Source organism: Physeter macrocephalus, chromosome 5 (assembly GCF_002837175.3).
Source record: "Physeter macrocephalus isolate SW-GA chromosome 5, ASM283717v5, whole genome shotgun sequence".
Lineage (NCBI taxonomy): Eukaryota > Metazoa > Chordata > Mammalia > Artiodactyla > Physeteridae > Physeter > Physeter macrocephalus.
In genome coordinates, this window is record NC_041218.1 from 95,080,371 (window position 1) to 95,095,013 (window position 14,643).

Here is a 14,643-nt window from a genome sequence, read left to right on the forward strand (position 1 = left end):
AGAGGCCACAACAGTGAGAGGCCCGCATACCACAAAAAAAAAAAAAAAAAAAAAAAAATTTGTTCGAGCCACCTGGTCAAAATTTTCCATTTGTCTTCCAGCAAGTAAGATGTTGGAAAATGCACTAATTCTTCAGTACATGTGAAAAAAGCCTCATGTTTATAATCTGCTCTGAGGAGACTATACTTGTTTTCCACATTCATTAAAAAGAACATGAAAACTTCCATCTGAACACAGAGGGAATTGGAGGGAGATAAGAAAGTGAACATATCATATATGTAATACATTTGTATATATTTTATGCACATAAAATATAAACCAGATTTCTATTTGGTACCGACTTTCTAAAAGTTTTTCTTTCTAGCTGAAATAGTACTCGCTTCCCAATAAAGAACTGATTACTATTAATTTTATTTCCATCTCAATATTAATATACTACATACAAAAATTAAAGAGTTAAAAATAAAGCTATGCTTACCTTAAGCTGTCCAATTTCTTTAAATTTATAAACTTCATATTCCCAGAGTGCTGCATTTTTCCCAAGAATTTTCTGGCATTTGCTGACAGTAAAAACATCCCAGGGAAAAGAAAGTATAAATAAAGAAAACAAACAGAGACAGAATAAGTAGACACTTCCCCTAGTGGTTTAGATAAACCTCTCATCCCAGAACTTTGACAAATTTCCATTTCAAGTGCCAATGAACATAAAGCTATTACTGGTACTCACTTGACTGCAGATACAAAGTTGATGGAAATCATGAAAATACGAAATACTTATAAATAAAGATGAATCCCTTTCAGAAGACTTTGATTAGGGGTTTTCCCACTGATTTCTCTGTTCTGAGTTTCCTACTTATCCAGATGAGTGCTGCTGGTCTGGGGACCCTTCTTGCCTTGAACAAATATCATCATACCCCAAAGTGTCAATGAAACCACTTTTTCAGTGGCTTTAAATAGTGGACTACAAAATCAGACTTTAGAAAATTAGAATCCTACTTCAGTATATAATTCAGAAAAATGTTCATGTAGGAATAAAACTTTGATTTACACATCAAAGAAACACATTTCCCTAAATCCGGGGACAAAAAGTGGCCCTGAAGACTATGTTTCCGGGCAGCCACGCAGTCCTGCAGATGGCACTGTCCAGCTCGAGGGGGAACTGCCCACACAGACCCACACGACCACTATAAACCATTTAGGTCTTTGTCCCGCAAACCAGGAGCCTGGGGCCTGATCATTTCCATTTACTGCCACCCTCCTGTTGGGAGACCGTCCTCCTTGAGCTGCGAGCAGAGGCCCTGGCTTCTTTTATCCTGGACTGTCTCTCCTGGGATGCTTGTAGCGTGAACAGCCCTGCAGGTGAGAGGACACAGACTGTGTCTCCTTCTGGAGCACAGGGCAGGTTTGTTTACTGCCCAGTAAAATAAAAATAACATCTTCCTCTGGAGCCAAGGGCAGGCAGGCTTACTGCCCATCATAAAAGAATCAGACACCCTAAGCCCAGGGTCCCTCTCCTGTAATACAACCTGCTGCCTGGGCAGGGTCACCTGGGCCTCTCTGCCTCATGCTATGGGATCTGGAGAAAGTGCTGGTACTCTGGCCATGACTACTGCTGAGGTAGACGGTCCTGTGTCTCTGACCCCGGAGTATCAGGTCTTTTGCCAGCACTCATGAAACTGGCAGGCAAACTGGTCAGCTTATAAAAAGAGTAAAATATCAGACTCCTCATGATTTTTGACACCCTTCTCATTAAGTAATGAGAAAACCATTTTTCGTTTAGTGCAAATGAGATAGTAGGTGGGTAAATAACATGCATCAATCCATTCTGTGGTTAAAAGCATTACTACTCAAATATAACCCCTGTTATAAAGATGTAAAAAAAAGTCTGTCAACTGTAGAGAATGACTTATTCGTGTTGCTAACATGGCTCAATTCTATTTATATTAACAAATAATTGTGAAAACATCTGGATTACCGCGCCGCTACGTCGTACTCTCCTTTCTCCACCAGGTGGTTTATATATGCCAAGCCGATGTCCTAGGGGAAATGAAATGAAGGAATTTCATACTTAACTGGAACACATGGAAAGTTGGGTCTCCGTTCCTGAGTGGGCCTGCTGACTGGAACCTGTTCATACATCTTTGTTTGCTTTATGTAATTATGTTCATTTCTTTCTTGAGCATATTTAAATATACTTGTATTCTCACAAAGTTTAGAGTTTACAATTTACAAAAATGTTACTACTTTAAAGGCTCCTAACCTGCCCTCTTCTAAAGAATTTCCTACAAAGAAATCTCTGATAAGAGAAACACGATCCAACAATTTCATGTTGTCACTGGATATAAAATTGTTTCTTGTGCTTTCATCCCTACAGCGTGAGCTACCTGTCTCTTCTATACCAAGTCTGAGGAAATGCTGTAAGAAAAATGAAATGACAGATCATTTGAAAGGGAAATATTTAAAGTTAACATCAAAGTGAAAGTGAGCTCAGAAAACCAGGTCATTCAAACCTGCGAGTTTACAGATGAGGAGACTGGAGCTCAAAGCAATGAACTGACTGGCTTCACAGCATTCGTGCTCATTCACTTATTCTACCTTAGTCCTGAAAGGATTTGAGGTGGCCTGTATCACCAGAGACGGGGGACCTCTTGCTTGATCTCCTCATGACTCTTATGAAAGATTAGTTCCACCTAAAAGCATTTGCATGAGAAGCTTGAACTCAATATATATAACAAAACTTGCATTTTAAGTTCTACTTTATGCACAAAAAATTTTCTGCGGAGCTTCTTCCTGGATGGCAGAAAATGGCAGGAGCCCATTTTTCTCTCTGCCTTCCTTATCCTAGGAGAAAAATGTCCAGGCGTGATTAATGTAAAGGACATGCCCATTTCAAGAGTGAAGGGAAATACCCAAAGTTCTTAGTTTATTAAACTTTCACTTTAATGACTCCTGTGTAGGAAATCGTATTTCAAATCTGTTGGAACTACGGAGTGAAGAAAATGTGCTTAACTTTACTTCTCTGAAAATAGATCACATATCACAGTATCCACAGTGAGTCTACAGGTTCAGAGAAAAGATGCCTCTTTTGCAGAGTCAATTTCTCGAACCTTTCTCCCCATGTCCATGCTCCCTCACAACTCATCCTCTGTCTCTGTGCTCCTTTAACCTCAACCTGATTTTCTCTCTTTTCCCTTAAGCATAAGCACGTTAAATGTCTTACACGAAATACCCACCATCACCCAAAACCTCCCCATGATGTCATGGTCCCCAGCCATAGTCTTGACTCTTTTCCACTTCGAGGCTAGCCTTAGTCTATATTCAACTCAACTTCATCATCGCCTATTCACTTTCACTCCACCAAGCATGTTGAGAATAAATAATATATACAGAAAATGCACTTGTCACTTTCATATTACCAAACCCAATGTACAACTGACTAAGCTAAGCTTATCTTACTTTTGACCTGCTTACTTCAACTATACTCTTCCACTGGCTGGAATACTCCATTTCTAGGTAATCCTTGCTTATTCTCTACAACGTTGAATGAATAAAACAACATAAGATGCTCTCGTTCTCTCTCTCCCTTTTAGTTCCTGAACTATTATTTCTTGTATACTCTTTGGGAATTAGGCTTTTTTGGGAAGTTTTAAAGAGAAGTTTAAGGTGGGGAAAGGGTACACAGAAGGACTTTGCACTGGAACCCAAATAGCCATAAATAACTAAGTTTCCAGTTTTCAACTGTAAACTAGGGTCTTGGGCTAGATGATCTCTAAGGACCCTTCACACTCAGAGGATAACATTTCTTTTCTGCTTTCCATCTGCACATTCATTTTCACAGTTAGCAAAGAAATGGGCTTTCACTCACAATATTTTTCCCAAGTCCAAAATGTAATAAAAATATATTTGATGTCCTAGATTAGTCACCATAACAAAATAAATTGAGCCTGTTCTTATAGAGACACTGAAGCAGTCTAGTTTTATGAAACTACTCTTTTGATAAATTTCATGATAATGTGATTTTACCTGTGATTTAAAGAAACTTCCCCATGCATAACTGGAAAGCTTTGTATTTAAAGTGTATTTATAAATCCAGTTTCCAAATTACCTAAAACTACCTCCTAGCAGTTGTTCAAGTTTCTTGTTTACAAGCAGAAACTGATTCAATAAAATGAACTATTTTGACCTCACAGGTTAGGGAATTCGTTTGAAATAACTTCTCAAAAGGTAGCAAGAATCCGTTCTTTTCAAATTACTTTCAGCCTCATTATAACTTACTGAAAGGTAAAGTTATGTTTCAAATAGTAAAATTACATACTTACCAGAATTTTATGTCTTTTAATGTTCTTTTGACTAATTTCAGCTGCCATCAGAGCTTCCTGTATTTACATAAGCATGATAAAAGCAGTCAAAAAGGAGGAAGGGAAAAGGGGAGAGAGTGGGAGAGAGAGACACTGAGGTTATAAACACTATATTTATTATGTTTTAAAGTTCTGGGCTACATAAATAAGCCCCATTTTCCCATGGCTTTTGCTTCAAGCACAGGAATTTTTAATGTTATGGTTGAATGAACCTCACTGAATTCAAACTCAAACAAAAGCAGTCAACCAAAATGAAGACTTCTCTTATTTCCATTTGAATTCATTTCCACATTAGGATCCTGGAATCACATTTCAGACGCAACTCAAAAGACAACAAAATCTCTTATGTTCAAACAAAAAAATCTGTCATTCTAAATCTGTATGACATATATTAATCAAGGGGCACTTTTCCATTATGAAGCATAAAAAGTAACCTATATGCATACATTTAGGTACAACTACACTAAGATTTTGAAAATCTCTGATTTTATTTTTATTTTGGCAAGTTTACAATGATTAACTTAACACAAATGTTTGAAACACAAAATTATTTCTTTAAGAAGCTGCTGGATCTAAAGCAATAATGGTAATAACTGGGGTATGAACTTGGTATCAATACCTGGACTCCAAAGAGTTTATAAATTAAAAACTTTTTTTTCCAAAACTTTCAGGTGGTTACAGACTTAAAGCACCAAATAAGTGGACTATTTTTTGTTTGTTTTTGGCTGATTAGCATATAAGACTAGCCAGAGAGTTTCTCTAACTAAACCAACACAGCTATTAAAACTTTAAAAACTTTAAAATGTTTTCCTTTTTTAAAAAAAGCCATGATGGGGCATTATCTACTCAAATTAGTCTGAACCAAGACTCAATGACGTGGACAACATCATTCCATCTGAACAGGTAGTTCAAACCCTCCTGAGTACAGTTTGATAGCTTTACTTTTTACGCATGATAAAAGCACAAAATAAATGATTTCACTAAAATATCCAAATGGATGATTCTGAAATACTCGCTTTATTTTATTTTTCTTGAAAAACCGCCAAATAAATTTATCAGTAGGCTGGATCGAACCCACCCCTCCCTCCATCACCAATTTCTCCTTCATCACCAATTCCTCTTCCACTGAACAGTAAGGCCAGTCAACCTCCTTGCAGGCTTTATTCCCCCTAACTTCCGAAAAGAGTATCGTAAAGTTATTGGCCTCCTACGTATTACTAGCTTAGAACATTCTAATTCACCTACGTGGAGGATTTATTACAAAACCCTTTTAGCCCCTCTCTGTTACCGACGTGTCAATACTTTGAAGTAAAAGCAAGACTACTTCATATTTCTTCTTTTCAAGGAGCCAGTCGATGTGGTCATCTTGGTCTCGTTCCTTGGCTACGACAACATCTCTTGGACTCACAATGTAAAAGAGTGACTCCCCTTCCGAATATTCTAGAGATAAGAGAGCAACAACTAGGGTGACTCAACAGTAGAAACCTTGGCAGTGGTTTGAGGGGACAGGGTTAGGCTACCCGACTTAGAAGCGAACAGAAAACTCTCTTACCTTTGGAATAAATGTGTTTGGCTGTGTCTGAAGGTAGGGGTGGGAGACAGGGTAGAGAATGATAGAATCTATTCCAGTGCTTTAAAAAATATTTACACGTAAAATGATTTGAATGAAAGAAGAAGGAAGGGAAGGAGGAAGGAAGGGAGGGAAGGAGGGAGGAAGTACCAAAAAAACTTGAAAAAAATAAAGTAGGCTTAAAAATTCTGTTTCATATATTAACGTTCTGACCTCAGCTGAAAGATAGCGCTCAAAATTCTCCATGTCTATTGTATATAATTTATCTACTGTATATAAACTTTATTGATGGCCATTTACAGCACAGTTCTATTTTTACAGAACAATTACACCCCACAGTTGGCAATAAATGTTTCCTCCTCTTCAAGGCCAAGGCCATCTAAAACATAAATGACAGATGCCCCAAGCCCTGGAGACATCATCTATCATTTCAGCATGTTGTGCACAATGCCAATGGTAAGGGTTTCCTGAAGAATTCAATTATAAAACCTGTTCTGAAGGGTTTCTAAGTGTGCAGCAGAGTTTGCTCTGAGCAAAAAATACCTCAACTGGATGCTTTCACTTGTGAATCACATTTGCTTTTTGCTAAGTCCAGAATAGACACTCCCATTTCTCAGCTGATCAAGAGCTTCATATAAGAAAGCTCTAACAGATATAGGGTATTTCTTCATTGACCAAAATGAGAACTGAAAATATTCTCAAAACATGTCTATTGTTTTTAAAGCAGGAAAGAATTTCTCAACAAAGCTGTTCTATTTTTTCATCAACGTATTTTTCAAGGATATGATGACACCAAAACACAGAGGCCCCTGGTATGACTACAAAGCAATGGTTCTCCCTTTATTTCCAAGCAGTGACTAAGTGTATTCATGCATCCACTCAACAAATACTCAGTGAAAGCCTAGTATGTACCAGGCACTCTTTCAAGCTCTGAGCATTCGGTCAAAGAAAGACAATTTCTCTGGCAACCCAGAGTACACCTTCTAGGGATATAAAGTTGGGAGTGATATGCCAACTAGAGAAGCATGCTGCTTGACATCAGTGTAAGTCAGGTGTCACATGAGGTAGTTAGGACAGGAGACCAAATACAAGAACAAAGGCCACAGAGCCTCCTCACCTTGGTCCTGGCCTCATCTCTACCCCTCCCTTCTGCTGTGGGAACTCAAGCAAGTTCTACAGCATCTCTCGGCCTTGACGCCTTCATTTTCAACATAAAAGGCCTGCCCAGATAGGCTCTAAGAGCCTTTCAGCACCTTAATTTAAATTCCTGGTTGTGCTACTCCAGTGGACGGGGAAAAAACATAAATATAAGAAAGAACGTGAGTCAGATCCTTGATCTCTCTCACCTAAGTGATAATCTCTACATTCATTTTCCTGAAAGCCTCTCACAGTCAGAGCATCAGAAGAGATCTCTTCACAAGTCTCGGAAAGCGGCTGGATGATATCCAGTCTGGGCCTGGCGCAGTATTCTCTTTCCTAGGGGGAAAAAGAAAGCCTCATTTGAATTACATTTCTATAAATGATACAAATTAGGGACTTCCCTGGTGGCCCGGTGGTTAAGAATCCACCAGCCAATGCAGGGGACACGGGTTCGGTCCCTGGTCTGGGAAGATCCCACATGACGCGGAGCAACTAAGCCCGTGCGCTACAACCACTGAGCCTGCACTCTAGAGCCCACGAGCCACACCTACTGAGTCTGCGTGCCACAACTACTGAAGCCCGTGCTCTGCAACGAGAAGCCACCGCAATGAGAAGCCCACGCACCAATGAAGAGTAGCCCCCACTCGCCGCAACGAGAGAAAAGCCCGCATGCAGCAACGAAGACCCAAAGCAGCCAAAAATTAATTAATTAAAAAAAAAAAAAAAAAAGAAAAGAAAAGTAGTGCCTTGTGCAAGATCACATGGATACTAAGTGGCCAAGCGTCACAGCATATTAAAAAAAATGATACAAATTAATTCAAGGTAGCCATAATTCAGTGCTTTGGTTTTATAAATTCAGCAGGTGTAAGCCCTTCTCACCACCTGCTGTGGACGGCCTCATAGCAGTGGTTTATTTTGACCTCTTGGATGAGATACACAGTACAGGTACCACTGTACTATGTCAGCGGTCTACCACTGCAGCCCTTTCAACTCCAAGGGACGGCTACCACATCCTTAGATAACTCTGTTACATCTTCCTCACAAATATGAGAAAGAGTGAAAATTACATTATAAACTGCTCCACGATCCAGACCACTGCCACTACTAGTCCTTTCACTGAGGATGCTGAGAAGCCAGAGACTAAGAGTTACGTCTACAGCAAAACTTGCTGAGATCATGTAGATGTTCTGTGTCTGCACTGCCCAGCGTGGTAGACATGAGTCACGAGTGGCCATCAAACACCTGAAATGTGATGACTGTGCCTGAGAAACTGAGTTTTAAATTTTATTTCATTTTCATTAATTTCAACTTGGATAGGCACATAAGCTTAATGACTACAGTTTTGGACACTGCCGTTCTAGATCAAGATAGAAGGAGAAAAGATGCTTTATTGAGGGCCTATGACAATTTCACTAGCCTAATAGGTGACTGTCCACAGATTCTTCTCGCTGAGTCCTTAAATCACCCGTCAGTATTATTCTTCCTAATTTTGCAGATGAAGGAACTGAGGTCAAAGTTATATAAGTAAACAGTGAGACTGGGATTTGTGGAAAAACTGGGACTATGGATTTGAAATCAAGTTTGTTTTACTATAAAACTCAAGCTCTTTGAATATTCAGCACAGAGGCATGAAAGATACACTTGACTATTTTCCAAAGCAGCAAGACCTAAAGCAGTGTGGCACTGGTAGAGAGAATACAGATGAAAGGAACAGAATGAAAGAAATCCAGAACTACTCCCAACTCTCCAAGGTTCCCCAGTAAAACAGTAAGCCTCGAAGATTCCTTTGATCAATTTTGTTAGGTTAATTGAGAAGCAATTACATCACCTTTGCATCTCATGTATTTAAAACAGTCCAAAATAAAAAGCAATTATGAAAGATCCACTATTAGAGAAAAAAAACCCAGTGAATATACAGGATGATTGATCACATCTGTGGAGAAATGACAAATATCTTGCTTTTAAAACTACAAAAAGGAAAAAACTGAAAAATCTGACTATTTAAAAAATTAACAGCTATAACAAGGACAAAAAATATCAAAATTAGAAGAGCAAAATAGAAAAAAAAAAATTGAACCAAATAATGTTAAAAGAAAATCACCTTGCTAGACCATATAAATAGCTCCTTCATATGTGTGAGGAATCCATCAGCAAGCCAATGGATGAGAAATCCATCTTATTATTTTACAACTTTTGTTCACTGGTCTAACAGCCCTGCTTATGCGTGAACTGCCTAGGAGCAGGAATTTGGTCTTGTTGATCGTTGATACTCCATGCTGAACACCATTCTTAACACACGTGCTTTATCAATGAATGGAAGAGAAACAAAACGTTAAGGGAACAGCTTCATAAATTAGGTTATATCAACCAGATGAAACAGTTCACAACCACCAGGACGATGATGGGAGACTGTGCAGCCATATGCAGAGAGGATGGGACAATGCTCCTAAAATTATGGCCACACAGAAGAGCTTGTAACTATCACTGCAACTGTGTGGGAAAAGGCACATATGTAAAAGGTGTAATGAGGAAAATATGCTGGAATAACATTACAATTGGTATAAAAACGAATTCTGTTTACTGTTGCAGTTAAACTTTTGGATGTGAAAAAGAAAAGGGGGGCGTGGTTGGCCCCAAGCTTGCTTCTTTATTCCTTCTGCCTTAATTTGATCAGTTTTTTCTGTATTTAAGGATTTCAGGTGTCCTTTGGTGTTAGAGAAAATGAAGAGTTATATACACTGACACACACATTTTTAAAGCACCTCCAAGACCCTCACTTCTTCCTCTGAAAAAATTCCATTTTCTAATTTGCTCTTTGAGGTTGGCTTTTCATGGTTTTTACTCCTTTCCAATACTCTCTCTTATTAACAAAGGTTTCCTTCCTTTCTTTCTTCTTCTGGTCAACGGTTTATTAGACCTTCCCTTTGTCATTTTACTGCCGCTTTCCTTATGTCTTTCAATCACATCCTGAATGCTTCCCACATTCCTCATCAAAAAGCACTGTATTTACTCCCTCCGGAGCCAATGCTTTTCTTTATTTTCAAAAAAATAAATAAATAAAATCATAATAAACTGATGTCCTGCACAGGGCTAGAAACCAGCCCTATTGATTTTAGCAGGTTTGAGTGTTCACTTAAGTCTACTGCATCCCATTGCCTAGCAACATGGGCACCCAGAGCTCCAGGTTACTATAGCGATGGCTTCCTGATGCAAGAGCTCGCTCAGAGAAATGCTGGAGAGCAGCTACCACTTCAAAACCAGGACTCCCAGGGTTTTTCTCCCCATTTTATTCCTTGCTATTCGAAAAGGAAAAAAAAAAAGAGAGAGAGAGAGAGTGAGGATACAGACAAGGAGAACCCACTCACTGTAAAGGGCTAGACGATCAATTGCATTTCTTTTATACCACAGCATCCCAAAGAAAATCCTTTACAATAAACTCTCCTTGTTTATGCCTTGAAGCCACCCTTGGCCCCTTCCTGACAGGAACTCTGGACTCTTGACAATAAAGACAAACTGGGAACGGGGCCGACCTAGGCTTCAAAGAAAGACTCAGTATGCAGCCCCCTCCACTGGACCCTTCAACAGGCTTCATTCCAAAATCATGTATAATGAAATGCAGATTCTCTGCTGCTTCCTATGAGCCGTACATTTCATACGATCATTTGCAGTGATAACCGAGACTTAGCAACAATCTAATTTCAAAGCAAGAATCAAGCTACTCAGAATCACTGGGCCACTGGGAAATAAACAAATATATCTGGACCACACGAAATAATGGACCACCCTCTCTGTAATTCACTCTGACCACAGGGACCCCTGCTGATGCTACAGATCAACTTCATTGCTGTCATTTCTGCTAATGCACAGTGTCAGCTTAGTTTCTTGGCCTTTTGGAAAGAGGAATCCTTCATTCCTTTCAACTGAAATAACAAGAGAGATGGAAAAAAGGGAAGGCAAAAAAAAAAAAAAAAAAAAAGACTCCCCTTTGCTTGGCAAAAGGAACAAAGGCCACCAACGAGTGGAGCTTCTGAAACGTAAATACATTAAGCCTGCAGGGTAATCTCTGCTGACGTTGTTTTATAGGTCAGCAAGTTCTGCTCAGACTGGAGCTGAGTCCTTTCATGGGCAACTTCATCTGGGTAAAAATGCTACAAATGAACCCACCCTATTGTATTTGGGGTGAAAAAAAATTACCGTTTTTTCGGAAACCTCCTTTACATAGGAAAGTACAACAAGCTGATCACAGAGAGGTGCCAGTCCGCTGATGTAGAATTCAGTTTCAAACTGAGACACTGCAAACAAAAGGGAGAGAAGATTCACCGTTAGCAGCAAAAAGCAGCACACAGAGGAAAGGACACGTCGACTACGTACGCAGGATGGACTCGTTTTAGAAATCTAACAAAAACGGGGCAGAGATAAACATACTTTCTGGACAATAATCAGTAGTCCAAAAGAATATCTGGGAACTTACGCTTGAAAATTTCTATTACAAATAAAAAGCAAACTCGACAATAACAGCAGCATGAATGGTGAAGAGTGACACTATCTAGTTAGTTTAAAAATGACAGAGTTAAATCCCATGCAGACACTTTGAAATCCATAAAACCCAATGTAAACGATTATCGATAACAATACTTTTAAATATTAAAAAATTAAATATTTAAAAATATTACTAATGACAAAAACACTTTTAAAATAATTTAAACATAAATTTCAATCTTTCACAATTAGGACATTACAGTGGTATGATGGTCACAAGAAATGCTATTTGTAATTATGAAACTATTACTCCTTTTTTAACATTTAATAAACATTATATCTAGACTTAAAAGCAAAAAAGTGTAAATACACATTACATTATGATGAAACTCCATTAATTCTTCAGTGAAATAAAGGTCAGACAAAATAAGAAATTTCTCTTTCCTTTTAAAAGATAGTCATTAAAACGTAGAAGAAGTTCTATTTCTTCTATTGCATCACCTAAGAGGTATATAGATTTAATTACAATGGACCTCAAAGATCTTATAGAAAGCTCAATGGTAGAAGTACAAATATTGCTACAGTATGATTCTAATGACTAGCTGTTGTAATATTTGTAATAAATGACTTGTTTTAAGCAACTAAGTTTGGGGATGGTTTGTTATGCAGCAAAGCCAACTGATACAATATTAGTGCCAGGAAAAGACTCTTCCAGGAATCATACACAGCACTTACAGATTCATTTGAGAGTAAACTCTCATTTGAACCCACCACTTTTTCTAAGAGTTTCTTGATTCAGTTCTTCTCCACAGTTCTGTGGTATTAGCTTCAGGCTTAGTTAACTTTTACGATACAATGACCATCTTTTCCAAAGCAGGGGAAGTCAGTGTAGCATACTGGAAACAATACTGAATGGGAAGTTAGGAAATCTGGGTTATAACTGCAATTACACTGAACTTGGATAATTCATTTTAATTTCTGTGGGTAGGACTTTTCCCATGTATACATAAAGGTATCAGAATAGAAATAAAACCCATAACACATAAACTGAGGGGGTACTGAATTTTTCTTCTTCCTCCTCTCCATCCTCCTCGTAAATCACTTAGTGTTAACTTGACTCTGCTGATCTTTAACGCCTGCTCCCTATTTAACTGTTTTCAAAATTTTATTTTCACACCAAAATGAGACTGAGGATAATCAAAAAAACACTAAGTAGTTAATAACATAAATATTAAAAAGGATAACATTTCTTAAGCTTTGTCCTGGGTGGGATCGCATAGGTGGTCAGGGTGCCCTGGACAGAGCCATACAATGGGAGTCCAAATGGTGCCAGCTCTGCCATGAAGACTTGTTTTGTCATCCGCTGAACCTGAACTGAATATTCTTATCTAGGCACTTGAAAATAATTTTTGGTAAAGTGGTGATGTGATCAATATTCTCACGAAGCACATGCGTAGAGAACTTCCCACAACCACGTGTTCAGAGATGAGCACGTGCAGCGTGTAGCCAGGCACAGAAGGTTCTGGAGAAGCTTCCCCAGTGCTACCTATGAATGTAGGGAGTGGGCAGGGGGGAGGGGGGAGAGACGGGAGGGTTGGAATGTGCAGATGCTATTGAACAGTGTGGGCCACGCATGACCTACTGATGAAAGAGGTGATAGTTTCACATTCATGAAGACATACAGGCCTGTTAACAGGTTTTGGATGCCAACACTCCTGAGGTTGCATAAACCCTTTGGTAGAGATGGACTTGTGTTTTTTTACTAAATCGCATTCCATCGTTGAAATGCTACGCATACAGCAACTTGCATGAAAAGCAATCAAAGATGCTACAGAGACTGTTTCCTGGGAATTACATGGAGCCTTTGATGGGCTTGCCTGCCATAGGCACCCGAGGGAGAGCATCATCTAAGAAATGGTGGGTGAACGAGGTATTCTCCCCATTTGAGACACCAAAGGGGCTGCCTAGGCTCACTGACAGGGAGCATCACACAGTATCCCTACTAAAGGTAACCAAATCCATATCAAGGATTTGCTTTATATGAATGAGCCATAAGATACAGATCAGAGAAACTAGAAAACAATTCTACCCAAATCTTTCCTCCTTTACATCCTGATTTCTGTCCTCAAGAGCTTGCATTAACAACACAGAAAACTTCCTTATCTTTAATTAAGAACATAATAGGAAATCTAATGTGTTCTTAAAGAAAATAAGGACAGATGTGAAAAAGCAGATATTTCCTTCTCAATTCCAGATACTATAAGAAAATGCTTATTTGTTAAGTACTAAATCCTACCACTTTACTAATTGAAAATAGGTAAAAATTTAGGTAGAAATGACATGAAGTGACTAAATTACAAACAAAAAAATGTTACTTACAAAGAAAAGATGTGGTATTATATAAAAATAGTGTTGTCAAGATTTCCAGAGGCACAGTTAAGCAAGTTATCAGCATTCATATACAGCTGCAATTAAATAATTCTTCTCATTTTATTAAAATGATTTCATATCAACAGAAATCTTCTTATGGAAAACATAATTGCAATTATAGTTGCACCCTTTGAGTCACAAATTAAGAGTTCTAAAATAATGGCTGCTTTTCTTACCTTTGAATATTCTACCACTTAGAAATTCATCTCCATTAATACCCATTAGTAATGATATCATGTAAAAAAGAGGACTCATTTCCTGGTATGAGGTCCCAGTTTAGGAAAATGTCTACAGCTACTCTGCATTAAAAAAAAAAGACATTTCAGAATGAATGACATTTCAGGATTCTGTTTTTCCATTACTACTTATTAATGCAACAAAACAGGATTGTTTTAAGATCTGTCATGATTTAGTGTATTCTTTATATTAAGGCTGAATCCATGAAGGGCTGGTTGGAGACATGGTGTCAGAATGAACAGGAAAGTTGAGGAAAGTTCCCTCTATGCCTACTTTCTGCAGGATTTTTATCATAAATGGGTGTTGAATTTTGTCAAAAGCTTTCTCTGCATCTATTGAGATGATCATATGGTTTTTCTCCTTCAATTTGTTAATATGGTGTATCACGTTGATTGATTTGCGTATATTGAAAAATCCTTGCATTCCTGG

General features: G+C 38.4%; 1 protein-coding gene across 3 annotated transcripts in view; it reads right to left on the reverse strand.

Annotated features, from left to right (window-relative positions):
• Nucleotides 1–14,643, reverse strand: part of VPS41 (VPS41 subunit of HOPS complex) — a 210,565-nt gene that overhangs the window by 57,641 nt on the left and 138,281 nt on the right. For all 3 annotated transcript variants that reach the window (XM_028490200.2, XM_028490199.2, XM_007127370.4), the window contains 6 exons: nucleotides 11,263–11,360; nucleotides 7,275–7,404; nucleotides 5,683–5,798; nucleotides 4,320–4,376; nucleotides 1,976–2,037; nucleotides 479–560 (listed from right to left, as the gene is read on the reverse strand). In XM_028490200.2, the coding sequence (XP_028346001.1) occupies nucleotides 479–560; nucleotides 1,976–2,037; nucleotides 4,320–4,376; nucleotides 5,683–5,798; nucleotides 7,275–7,404; nucleotides 11,263–11,360 (545 nt within the window). The remainder of the gene's footprint in view (nucleotides 1–478; nucleotides 561–1,975; nucleotides 2,038–4,319; nucleotides 4,377–5,682; nucleotides 5,799–7,274; nucleotides 7,405–11,262; nucleotides 11,361–14,643) is intronic.